Source organism: Mirounga angustirostris, unplaced genomic scaffold (genome assembly GCF_029215605.1).
Source record: "Mirounga angustirostris isolate CCGP_5_RB_7025 unplaced genomic scaffold, mMirAng1.0.hap1 SCAF_12, whole genome shotgun sequence".
NCBI classification, from domain to species: Eukaryota; Metazoa; Chordata; class Mammalia; order Carnivora; family Phocidae; genus Mirounga; species Mirounga angustirostris.
This window is the reverse complement of record NW_026991720.1, coordinates 70,759,653-70,772,250: the sequence shown is the minus strand read 5'-3', so window position 1 is coordinate 70,772,250 and position 12,598 is coordinate 70,759,653. Positions and strand designations below refer to the sequence as shown.

General features: G+C 39.1%; 1 protein-coding gene across 4 annotated transcripts in view; it reads right to left on the bottom strand.

Moving 5' to 3' along the window:
- PEX1 (peroxisomal biogenesis factor 1) overlaps positions 1 to 11,312 on the bottom strand; it is a 70,726-nt gene extending 59,414 nt beyond the window's left edge. For 2 of the 4 annotated variants that reach the window (XM_064575270.1, XM_064575272.1), the window contains exons 1-2: positions 3,843 to 5,792; positions 2,180 to 2,284 (exon numbers count right to left, since the gene is read on the bottom strand). In XM_064575270.1, the coding sequence (XP_064431340.1) occupies positions 2,180 to 2,284; positions 3,843 to 3,870 (133 nt within the window). In that variant the 5' untranslated portion in view covers positions 3,871 to 5,792. Of the gene's footprint in view, positions 1 to 2,179; positions 2,285 to 3,842; positions 5,793 to 11,133 lie in introns of those variants that run through there. The other 2 variants (XM_045864713.3, XM_064575271.1) reach the window with 2 other exon arrangements.
- Between the last annotated feature and the right edge of the window lie 1,286 nt (positions 11,313 to 12,598).

The window sequence follows — 12,598 nt, the reverse complement described above, 5'->3', positions numbered from 1 at the left end:
CCAGCCAGGTGCCCCTGGAGATAAATATTTAAACCTATGATCATTCAATACATATATACTCGTGTATACATACGTGTGTGTATGTATCTCAATATTATGATTCTCTTCTTAAATAGAGTATAAAAACTAAGTACAAACTTGATTACATAACTGACAAAGAACACTTTTCAATATATTTGGATAGTGAGTCTGTCATTCCCTTGGAGCCTGCCTATTGCACTATCCAAAATGATCTCTGTCTCCCTGGAGAGTGACTTCCATGACTTCCAACCATTCATTCATGCCACAGATAACCTTCCTCAGGTGCTAAACATACAGTAAAGGAGCTTTTCTGGAGTTTGTAATCTAGCTAAATGTTTTGGCAAAAGCAATAGAACCAGGTATAAAATTCCAGAGTATCAGATTAACTGTGCCTTTTTTGTTGAGGTACTTTAATCCATAGCACACATGCAGCACAATCCTATGAGAAGTAATATTTTCCCCAAGTTAACATATCCTGAAATGTATATGAAACATTTTTAGGAAAAGGGATTGGAGGAGGAAAATTCTTTGACAGTGTGATGCTATTCACTCAAGTATAACAACACTGGAGTCCCAGTCATTTTCCCTATGTACCAGCACAAGAATTTACATCCATGAAAACTTAAGCTTTTCACTTCTCAGTGAGACTTTTGTATAAGAAAGCTGCAACAAACTTAAGTGGCAACTATATTTAAATGTTACCCCCGTGAAAAATTAGACCGGAGAAAAGCTAAGGGAAAAAAAAGCCCCAACACAGGGGCACCTGGCTGGCTCAGTGGAGCATGCGACTCTTGATCTTGGGGTTGTGAGTTCAAGCCCAACGTTGGGTGTAGAGATTACTTCAAAATAAAATCTTAAAAAAGAAAACCCACATAATGTTGTATGTCAATTTCACCTCCATAAAAATAATTAAGAAAAAACCCCCACAAAACAGAGAAACAAAAATCATAAATACCAGAGAAAGTTGGTGGTTTTTAAAATTGTTGCTATTGTTTAAAAAATGTGTGTTTAATGTGGGGATCTTCTTTTCCACGTCCCAAATCCAAATTCAAGTGGAAGAACAAGGGACAAAAATTTGCTTACTTACTCAGAACGCCACAGCCTTTTCTTAAGCAATTTGACACTTTAAGCAATTTTGACACTTTAAGCAATTGTTCCCTTGAAGAATGCCATTTAAAACTGTTCCTATTCTCTTTCCAGTTTCCTCACCCCAAAACCTGGCCCCAGAGGTATAAAACATAGAAAATATACATCACACCAATGGTACAGTGAAGTGAGGCCAGAGCTATTTATTTTTAGGCAAAATTGTGAATAGGGAAATTTTTGTCTTTGGAATTCCTAACATTCCTGTCCTGTAGGAAACTCCTGTAACCCTTCTCCCTGTGGGCCTGTGGGCATTCTTTGTCCTCAACCTTCTTCCCTCTCTTCACTCATCTACACAAATTCTAACACTAGAGTATTGATGTCTGATGGTTAATGTGTGTTTCATCTTGTTTGTTTGTTTTTTAAGATTCTATTTATTTGTCAGAGAGAGACACAGCAAGAGAGGGAACACAAGCAGGAGGAGTGGGAGAGGGAGAAGCAGGCTTCCCGTGGAGCAGGGAGCCCAATGCGGGGCTCGATCCCAGGACCCTGGGATCATGACCCGAGCCAAAGGCACTTAACAACTGAGCCACCCAGGCGCCCCTACGTTTCATCTTGTTTTGTGTCAATCCCTCACATATATTTTCTTTGATCAAGAGACAAGGAACGGCCTCACTGTGACTTATGCACTGCCCTATATCAAGGTCCATTTCCTGCTGAGCCCAGAGGCAGCCACAAAAACCTTGGCCTTGTTGGCTGATTAGAGTTGGCATAAGCCCTGACCTTGACTTGCTGCTCTTGGCCTTAAGCCAAAGAGTTGTCCCGGTGACATTTAGGCATTATAGACCCAGTGAAGGAAGTGTTTGGGGTTCCTGGGTCTAGGGACTCTCCCATCAAACAGGCCACCCATTTCATGTTTTGATTTTTTTTAAAGCTGTCATGAACTATTTTTGAAAGGTTGCTATAGAGAACATGGATTTTGTATTTTTAAAAAATGTTTAAGCATTCATTAAATACAAAATACAAAATTGACAATGTATATTACTAAGTCAGTAATCACATATAGAAATCTTACACTTAAGCTTTTCTTCAAAAGTCCCTCGAAGAAACACTGATAATCCTTTAACCCACTCTTTCGCATTTATGCAGTTATCATTGTCTTTGTCAAATGCAAAAAATACTGAAAGAAAAATACCATAGAAGCATATTGTAATTTATAACTATTTTATAATTCAAAAGTATATAGTATATATGAAAAGATTTTTAAAACTTTCCTCCAAAACAAAAACAAAAAAACACACCAAAAAACTTTTCTCCCAAATTGAGGGGAAAAAAAGGTTTTGGCACAGTCTTTCTTAAAAGTCAAAATTACTAGGAATATGTTTCCCCCCGATTTTTGTAGAAAGAAAAGAGTAATTCTCCTTCATGATCAATGATGAACTTCACTTGTGATGTTTTGTACAGTTACTATGAGCCAAGAAGAGCAACAGTGGAGCTAATCAAGGTGATGATAATTTTTATTTTAAAAAGAGTGGCAGGGGTGCCTGGGTGGCTAGTTGAGCAGCCAACTCTTGATTTTGGCTCAGGTCATGATCTCAGGGTCCTGGGATTGAGCCCTGCATCGGGTTTGTGCTCAGTGGGGAGTCTACTTGAGATTCTTTCTCTCTCCTCTCCCTCTGCTCCTCCCCCTGCTTATGCTCTGTCTCTTTCTCTCTCTCTAAAATAAATAATTTTTAAAAAATAAATAAATAAATAAGAGGCAAAGGGGGCACCTGCCTTAGGTCAGTTGGTAGAGCATGTGACTCTTGATCTTGGGGTCATGAATTTGAGCCCCACGTTGAATGTAGAGATTACTTTAAAAAATAATAATTATTGGGGCACCTGGGTGGCTCAGTCGGTTAAGCAACTGCCTTCAGCTCGGGTCATGATCCCAGGGTCCTGGGATCAAGCCCCACATCGGGCTCCCTGCTCAGCAGAGAGCCTGCTTCTCCCTCTCCCTCTGCCTGCCGCTCTGCCTACTTGTGCTCTCTCTCTGTGTCAAATAAATAAATAAAATCTTTAAAAGATAGTAATAATATAAATAAAATCCATTTAAAAAGAGTGGCAAAATTCTGTTCTAAACAGTCTGTATAAATACATAAAGATAAATTACTAAAATAACATTATTTTTAAAATTACCAATGAAATCTTAATATCCTATAGAAAATAAAGTGTTATTGACTCTCTTAGGGGTGATGTTGATTATTTTGATTATGATTATGGTTTCAAGGTATACACCTACATCAAAAATTATCAAATTGAACACTAAAAATTTGTTAATGAAACTGGATCACATTAAATAATTTCCTATTTTTTTTTTAAAGATTTTATTTATTTATTTGACAGAGAGAGACACAGCGAGAGAGGGAACACAAGCAGGGGGAGTGGGAGAGGGAGAAGCAGGCTTCCCGCAGAGCAGGGAGCCCGATGCGGGGCTTGATCCCAGGACCCCGGGATCATGACCTGAGCTGAGGGCAGATGCTTAATGACTGAGCCACCCAGGCGCCTCTCAATCTATTTTTTTAAAAAAATTCGGAATCTTTGATGACAACTGAATACATACATACATATATATATATATATATAAATTTGCCATATATAAATTTGTCATTACAAATATATATTTGCCACATATTAATATATACACCATATATATTGCCATCTCAGCTTGGCTCATTTCAATTTCTTAAGACTCTTACCCCTATTCATTAGCATATCATCAGTCATTCCAAATATGCTGTGCAGGATCGCTCGAAAAGCATTACGATCTAGTCCAGAATTATTAAGTCTTACATTAGCTCTTTCCACCAAGCTGTGAAAAAGTCTTAGGAGACACTCTATTTCACTTTTTTTGACTGCAAAATAAAAATACAAATAAATACAGCTTAGACTTAGTCCTTGAGTACTCCAATCTAATAAAAAATATTTTACTAAGCAGCTCTTTTGTTCCTATGGTACTAGATGCTCTAGCAATTAAAAAGTATGACATGACTTGTTACTTGAGGGCTTACCTTTCTGGGTGTCACCCAGAAGTCTCATAAGATACTGTGTAAATTAAAAATTATGTAATATTAACACTCACCATTATAGACATGTAAAGAAAGAGAAATCAATGTGGGAAAGAGGAGTTGGGCCATTTTCATGGGAGCAGACTTTGAACAGAGACTTGAAGAATGCATAGCATTTATACAGGAAGGAATGTGTTGGGGGTAGTACACTAGGGAATTACAGGGAGAGAGAACATGGGTAAAGGAAAGAAGTAGAATTGCGGTTGGGTTTGAACATGCTTTATTGGGAGCACAGCAAGTTGAGAAGAGAAAAAACAAGATTGAAGACGATGGGCTAACGGCAGACGGCCTTGAAAGCCTAGTCAGAAAATTAACATTTACAGTTGACTTGAACCACATAGGTTCAAACTGCGGGTCCACTTAAATGTGATTTAAAAAACAAAACAAAACATAGTGCAGTACTGTAAATATATTTTCTCTTATGATTTTCTTTCTTTTTTTGAGAGAGAGAATGGGGAGGGGTAGAGGGAGAGAACCTTAAGACTCCATGCCCAGTGCCCGATCTCACAACCCTGTGATCACGATCTGAAGTGAAATCAAGAGTTGGAGCTTAACTGACTGAGCCACCCAGGTGCCCCATTCTCTCAGGATCTTCTTAATAACATTTTCTTTTCTTTAGCTTACTTTAAGTATACAGTATATAATACATAAAATGTATGAGATATGTTAGTTGACTCTAAGTAAGTTCAGTAATAGGCTATTGGTAGTTAAGGTTTTGGGGAGTCAAACATGGATTTTCAACTGTGTGGGGTTGGTGCTTATATCCTCCAGGTTGTTCAAGCATCAGCTGCATTTTACTGGAGCAGTGATTTTCTCATGGACCATCTTTGGACCATCTGTATGAGAGAATCAACCCCCTCTCCATTGTTTGTTTAATCCAGATTCCCATGTCTTGCCCCAGACCTACCAAGTCAGAATCACTAAGATCAGGCCCAGGAATTTGCTTTTATTTTTTATTTTAAGAGTTTTATTTATTTGAGAGAGAGCACAAGTGGGGAGGATGGGCAGGGGAGAGCAGGCTCTCCACTGAACAGAGAGCCTGACACGGGGGTGATCCCAGGACCCCGGGACCATGACCTGAGCCGAAGGCAGATGCTTAATTGACTGAGCCACGCAGGTGCCCAGGAATTAGCTTTTAAACAAGAGGTGGGTTGACTCTTCTAGGCCCTAAGGGTTGAGAAGTGGTTTAGGAAAATTCATCTGGCAAAATTATATTTAAGGGGAAAACTGGAAGCATAGAAGCCAGGCTTGGAAGTGATAGGGCTTTGGTTAGGGAGGTGGAAATGAGGTCAGAAAGTGGGAAGGGGCTGGAGATGTTAATTTTCAAACAGAAATTTCCAATATTCATACACTCAGGTTTCACTCTAGACTTAGGAAAAGGGTATTTTTAAAGAAGTGCATGGATGATTCTAATGCATTGTCACGACTGAAAATTAAAGGATTAGATTTAGCGGGTTGGGGGTACTAAAGTGCCTGGATTGTACTTCCATTTCTTACCTAAACAGTGGACTTAGACAAGTCATATAGCTTCCCTATGGCTCAGGGTCCTCACCTATGAAACTGGGTATTGTCCTAGATGATCTCTGAGATTCTTCGTTTCTAAAAGCCCAATTCTATGAATCAAAGATTATTTGAAAGAACCAGAAGAGTTAGGAAGGAAAGCTGGTTACTATTTTTTTTCTCCTCCAACCCCCTCCTCCTTTTTTTTTTTTCTTTTTATAGGGATAAATTTTAGATGCTGTCTTTGAGATGATTTCATGTCACCCAACTGAAATCAATGACAACACATAGCACATACGCAGTTTGCAACATTAGGGTTTCTACAATGGTCAGAATGATTTGGTTCTTAGGGGAATGGTTGACAAGTCTGAAGAATAAGCAATTACAAAGGTACCTATTAACACTGTTTTATGAACTGAATTAGATTCTCAGGCTCCACAGTGTAACTATAAGTCCTGAAATATGACATAAAGGTCATTTTTATCCACCTAATAGGCATTAATTAAGAGCCCCCTGTCAACCGGGCATTGAATACACCATGCTTCCTGCCCACCAAGTTGTTACACTTTGGCTAAGATATAAAAAAGTGCAACAAGGTATGACAAGCACTATGATTGATGGTGTTTGGCGGTGACCCAAAGGAAGGAATAATCAACTGGGGGAGGCAGTAGGAAATTAAAAGTCCCAAGGAGGTGTCACTTGAGCTAAGGCCTGCCAAAGATAAGCATTTGCCAGAGGGGGCAGCTTGGAGTTATGTTCTGAGAGCTAGCTGCAGATGATTTGGTGGGGCTAGGTAGCAGACTTGACTTTACAGACAATGAGGAGTTTCTGAAAAATTTTGGCTGGCAAGTTAACAGGATCATATTTGCACTTAAGGGAGAACACTTTGGTAGTAGATTCTTGAAACTACCTTATGAATGGTGAGTTCAGATGTGACAAGGTTGTCTTCCTAAAGACAATTTTAACAGTCCATCCCATCCCATTTGCTCTTTGTACAATGACTTTGATATTCCTCTGAGAGATGGAGTCTCTCCTTTACTTGAACCTAGGAGGGGGTAGGGTGTGTGTGGGTGTGTGTGTGTGTGTGTGTGTGTGTGTGTGTGACTGTTTCAATCAGTAGAGCTCAGTGGAAATGAGGCAATGTGACTTTTCAAGGCTAGGTCACAGAAGGGGATGCAGCTGCTCTGAGGACAAAAACTTGAAAAGCCGCCTTCTTTTTTTTGAATGTGAAGAAAAAGGAAGCTCAGGTGTGGATGCACTATATGGAGTGCAGAGTATGTTAATGATTGCCTGAAAGTAGTCCTGCTCAATTCTGAGGGAGAGAATTATCAATGAGTGGAAATGTTAGCACGAACAACGTGAAAATGGATCCCTGAGGAAAGGGAGGTTTTGGGTCAGGAGCTGCTCTGAGTCGAATACTAACAAGTCATTCAACACAGCTATCAGGGATTTTAGGCACAATCTTTAGCAGGTAATAACTTTTTCTGGGTTTTATCCATGTAAGCTCACATTTCATTATACCTAAAGACCTTACTCATGAGGTCAAGGAACCATTGTAAAAGATATGTGAAAGATCATAGGTAATGAGAATGGTGAGGTGCTAGAGATTGGCCCATTTTATTTAACTTCATTTTGGAATAATTTTAGATTCACATAAGAGAAGCAATGATGATAGTTTGCATAAAATCTTCACTCTCTCCCTGTTAACACCTTACAGAACCGTAGTACAGTTGGTACACATTAACTGAACTACAGATTTTACCAGTTTCCCACTAATGTCCCTTTTGGGGAGGTTCCAGAATCCAAGCCAGGATATACTTGGTTGTCATGTCTCTTCAAATCTGTTAGTGTTCAGTCTTTCATGACCTTGAGATTTTATTTTGCATAATGTTCCTCAATTTGTGTGTGCCTAATGTTTTTCTCATGATTAGACTGTGGCTAGGTGTTTTGGGAAAGAATACTAGAGATAAATTGCTGTTCTCACATGTCAGGGGGGGATATATATTAACAAGGTTAACGGCTGATAACTTCGATCACTTGGTTTAGCTAATCTACAGGGTTCTCCACTGTAGTTACTATTTTCCCTTTCCACAGTCTATTCTTTAGAAGGCAATTGCTCAAGTAAAATGGAATTCCACTTCTTGGGAAGGAATATTGATACTATTATTTGGAGTTCTCCTGAAAGGACGAGGTCTTTTCCCATTTACTTACTCATTTATATCACTATGGGGGGGTGCAGTCACATATACTTATTTTATAATAATTGTTAATTTTCTCGCTTAAATTATTCCAGTTTTGGCCACTAGGAGTTTGAGTCGGCTCTTGTATGTTTCACATAGCACAATCCATTGCCTTTTTCACCTCTTCGCTTCCTGGCCCTACTTGCCAGGTCAATCTCATATCACCCCTGGGTGAGATAACAGGAAATACATATATTGGTCCCTGCCCCTGGTTCCTGACACATAGCTCTCAAAACTCTTGGGATTTCCTAACTCATCTGAGCAGTAGGAGTATCTTTTGTTCAATTTAGTCATTGACCCTGGTTCTCAACACAAAGCTCCTAAATCCCTTGGAACATCAGGGGTGATAGGAATCTTTTGTTCTAGTGAGTGACTGCTGGTGGCTCCTGGATGGGAGCGGGTCACCAGAAAGACCAAACCATTGATTGAAAGCCTGGAACTTTCAGCCCCACCCCCTATTCTGCAGAGGGGCTGGATATTGAGTTAATGATCTATGATGGCTATGTGATGAAACCTTTATGAAGACCCCCAAAGTAGTGTTTAGGGAGCTTCTGGGTTGGTGAACATATGATGGTCCTGGGAGAGAGAATGGAAGCTCCATGCCCTTTTCCACACACCTTGCCCTATGCATCTCCTCCACCTGGCTCTTCCTGATTACATCCTTTTATAAGAAAACAGTAATCTATTAAGTAAACTGTTTTCCGCAGTTCTGTGAGCTGCTCTAGCAAATTAATTGGACCTCCAATTTATAACCAGTCAGTCAGAAGTGAAGATAACAACCTGGACTTGTGATGGGCATCTGAAGTGGGAGATAGTCTTGTGGAACTGAACTCAACCTATGAGATCTGATGCCATCTCAGGTGGTGTCAGGATTAAGAAATTGCTGGGATGTCACAGAAAATTGCTTGCTGGAAAAAACGACAAAGTTGGAGACCAGAAGTGTCAGAAGTATAAGTGTGGTAGTAATGTCAGAGTAAAAGAGAAACACACAGGTGTAGCATAGGGTTTCCTTTACACTCTGTACAGCTACTTCTTCAAGGAATCCTGGTTCTTTTTATTGGAGACTGGTATTTAGACACCAAGGTCTAGGCACTGGGTGTGCTTGTTACTACCAGGGTATTAGTATTTCTAAGCCCAATACATAATGGGGGAGGGTAGAATATTTCTAAGCCCTCTCGGCAGACATAGCTGGAAAATATGTATGTATACAAACCTATGTATGCATACATATTGGCCCATGTTATGTCTCACAAATAAAGTGAAATGCAAATACTGGATTACTAGGTCTATAGATGGTCCTGGGCTAAGTCCCAGAAGAGATGATCAATTGTATTAAAAAATTCATTGGGGTGCCTGGGTGGCTCAGTCGTTAAGTGACTGCCTTAAGCTTAGGTCATGATCCCAGGGTCCTGGGATCAAGCCCCGCATCGGGCTCCCTGCTCCACAGGAGGTCTGCTTCTCCCTCCCCCACTCCCCCTGCTTGTGTTCCCGCTCTATCTCTGTCAAATAAATAAATCTTAAAAAAAAAATTCATCAACACTCAGGGCCTCATGAATTCACAAGGGTATATCATACTGGGTTTAATTTATTTCCTCCTTTTAGTAGGAGTGGATCAGAGAAATGTAGTTCACAAAGTATTTGGATTTTAGCAAGGCATATGAAAAATCTCTTATCCTTGTATTAATTATCTACTCAGCATCCAGGAGTACCAAGCACAATAGTAGGTTCTCAAATAAATGTTTGCTAAATAAATAACCCCTTGTAAGAGAGGTAAAGGAATATACCGGATGAGTCAGGATCCGAAGTAACTTCTTGGCAAAATAATCACTTGAATCAAACAACATGAAATTATTGGGAAGTTTTAAAATTCTTCACTTAGCTTTAAAAAAGTTTTAATCTACTAAGTGTAAAAATTGTGGCTAAACAACAGTATGTGTGAAAAAGACTGGGTCAATTCCTAACTCACTATCAGTAAAGCTGGGATTGCTATTAGGCGGACAGAACTGAAGTTTCATGAAACTAGTGATATATATTGGCTAACTGAATTTTAAACTAAAAAAAAAAAAAAAAAAAATCTAAGGGAAAGATGGCCACCATGTAGTTAGCAATAGTATTCAAGATTCTAAAGAAGGAAGAAAAAAGTATGATTTTCTGAGTTTAAAGCACAAGGAAAGGCAATAGGTAGTTGAAACCCCTGTAAATTAGTTGTTTCTAAATGACAGGTTTGAAGGCTTAAGTGTAAAAATTAACCTCCAGTGTCAGAAATTACCCAGACAATAAATTAGCTAGGTTTCAAATTCTACAGAAACCAAAGAAAGCAAAGACTTAAATACATACACACACACACACACAAAACCAGATTGCCAAGGATGTGTGAATGTGCAACTTAATGTGTAAATTTAAAAGAATCAAAAGAAGAGATCGAACTCATAAATATAAAAGAAAAAGGAACTGAAGTTCCACTTGGAAAAGACAATTTTGGTCAGGAATTCTTAAGCTTTACTGTGTCTAATACATGGAGTGAATGATCTGGATGCTTGGCCCCCACTTGCAGATTTTTAAATGTACCTAGGGTGGTATCCAGGAATCTACATTTTCAATACGAATCTTTAGGTAATTCTGATGGTGGAGATACTCCTACCATACTATGAATAAGAGGTACACAGCCAAGATAAACTACAGAATTTGTGGGCCCAATGCAAAGAAAACATGGGACCCTCACTCAAAACATTAATTTTAAGTCAGTGTTAGCAGAGCATTGAACTAAGCGCAGGGCCCTGTCACAATGCATAGGTGACATACCCATAAAGCCACTTATTATGCCCTGAGGTAATGATCTGCCACCCCCACTAGATTAAAGATTTTAAAAATTCTACTTAATTTTAATTTACATTTAAACAGTCACACATCCACTTAAAGAAAATGGGGCACCTGGCTGGCTTGGTTGCTAAAGCATGCAAAGACTCTTCATCTCAGCGTCCTGAGTTCAAGCCCCACCTTGGGTATAGAGATCACTTCAGTTTTTTTTTTTAAGTAATAGCCACACATAGCTAGTGGTTACTGTACTGGACAATGCAGCTCTAGCTCTAGAATGTTTTATTCCAGCCAGCTGCCCCAAAACAATCCTTTCTTGAGAGAAGGCGGCCAAGACGGCACTATTTGTTAGCCCTCCCCACACCTACCTAAAGAACCAAATTCCAGGAGCACCTGGTTGGCTCAGTTGGTAGACCATGTGACTCTTGATCTCAGGGTTGTGAACTGGAGCCCCATGTTGGGTGTAGAGATTACTTAAAAATAAAACCTTAAAACAGCAACAACGAAATTAAATTCCAGTCATGAGAGGCCAGTGTCTATCCTGGTCTCAACTGAAGGACCTAAGTAGTGAGCCAAATTCAACTTTCATTCTGCACTTAACTATGGGATAATACTATACAGAATGACCATATGAGTCTAGAATGCTTAACAGTAGCATTAATTTGAGAAATAAAAACTGAGTGCAGGCTCTGGCATCAGACTTACCTGAGTTCTAGTTCTGCCTCCACCAGAAAAGTCCTCTGTAATTTTAGACAATTTAAGACTTGGGTTTCCTCATCTGAAAACATGGAATATACCACCTACCTCACTGAGTTTGTTTTGAGAATTGAAGATGAACATAAACCATTTAGCACAGCATTTTCCTAATGAAGAGCTCAATAAAGATGAGTTGTTAGTAATCTGAGTGTAAAATAGTAATCTGGTTACACTGGTGAATAGCTATAGCCTGAACTTTTGATCATAACTTCACATCAAAGCTTTGGAAAGGAACGCAACTCATTGCTCTTTTCAAGTAATTGTTAAGTATCTTCTTTGTAGGAGACTATATGGGATATGGGTCTGATCTAGTATTACATATTTATAACCTACAGACTTTCAGAGAATTGCTTTCAAATAACAAATTATGGTATCAAACACACATTTGGGTAGCAGACATTAATGAAAAGTTTCTTTAGGATGAGGAGAGGAGTTAAGATTTTTAAAGTCTGCAAAACTTCCTTTTGAATGTTGTAAAACTCAGGTTGTTCAGAAAACAGCAAATAACAGAAGATAACATATTCAACATTGGTTAAATCTGCCAGATGGATTTCAAGGGTTGTCTGACAGGATTAGAAAAACAGGCCCTAGAAGGGCCTGAGGAACTCATGTCATTTAAAATACACCTGGAGTAAAAGAAAGCTGAATTAAGTCTACAGTGAGATTCTTAGGGTGGTGCCTAATACTAGGACAGCCCCAATAATGAGGTTGTACTAGTGTCTGAATGAAAAGTAAATGCCTCCAAGTCTAAAGACATTCTCACAATTCTCAGGCAGGACTGCTTGTTGTCATGACCGAGACAAAATATAGACGATTACTTTTTAAGGTCTGTCAGGGCAATCAGGGCAAGGAATCCCCCCAAACCTGTTACATTACTTTTAATAAACACTTGCCATGTGCTATTTCTTCAACATCTAAAATATCTCCTGTAGCTCTATCAATCCCCTGCCTCTATGGGTTTTGTGCCAGAAAACTCAGGGAACTGGTCAGAGTAAATCTTCAGTAGTTTGAAATCTCTTATCAAATTTCAGACTGTAACAGAATCAGTACTTGGCTGGCACATAATCCTTTAGCACT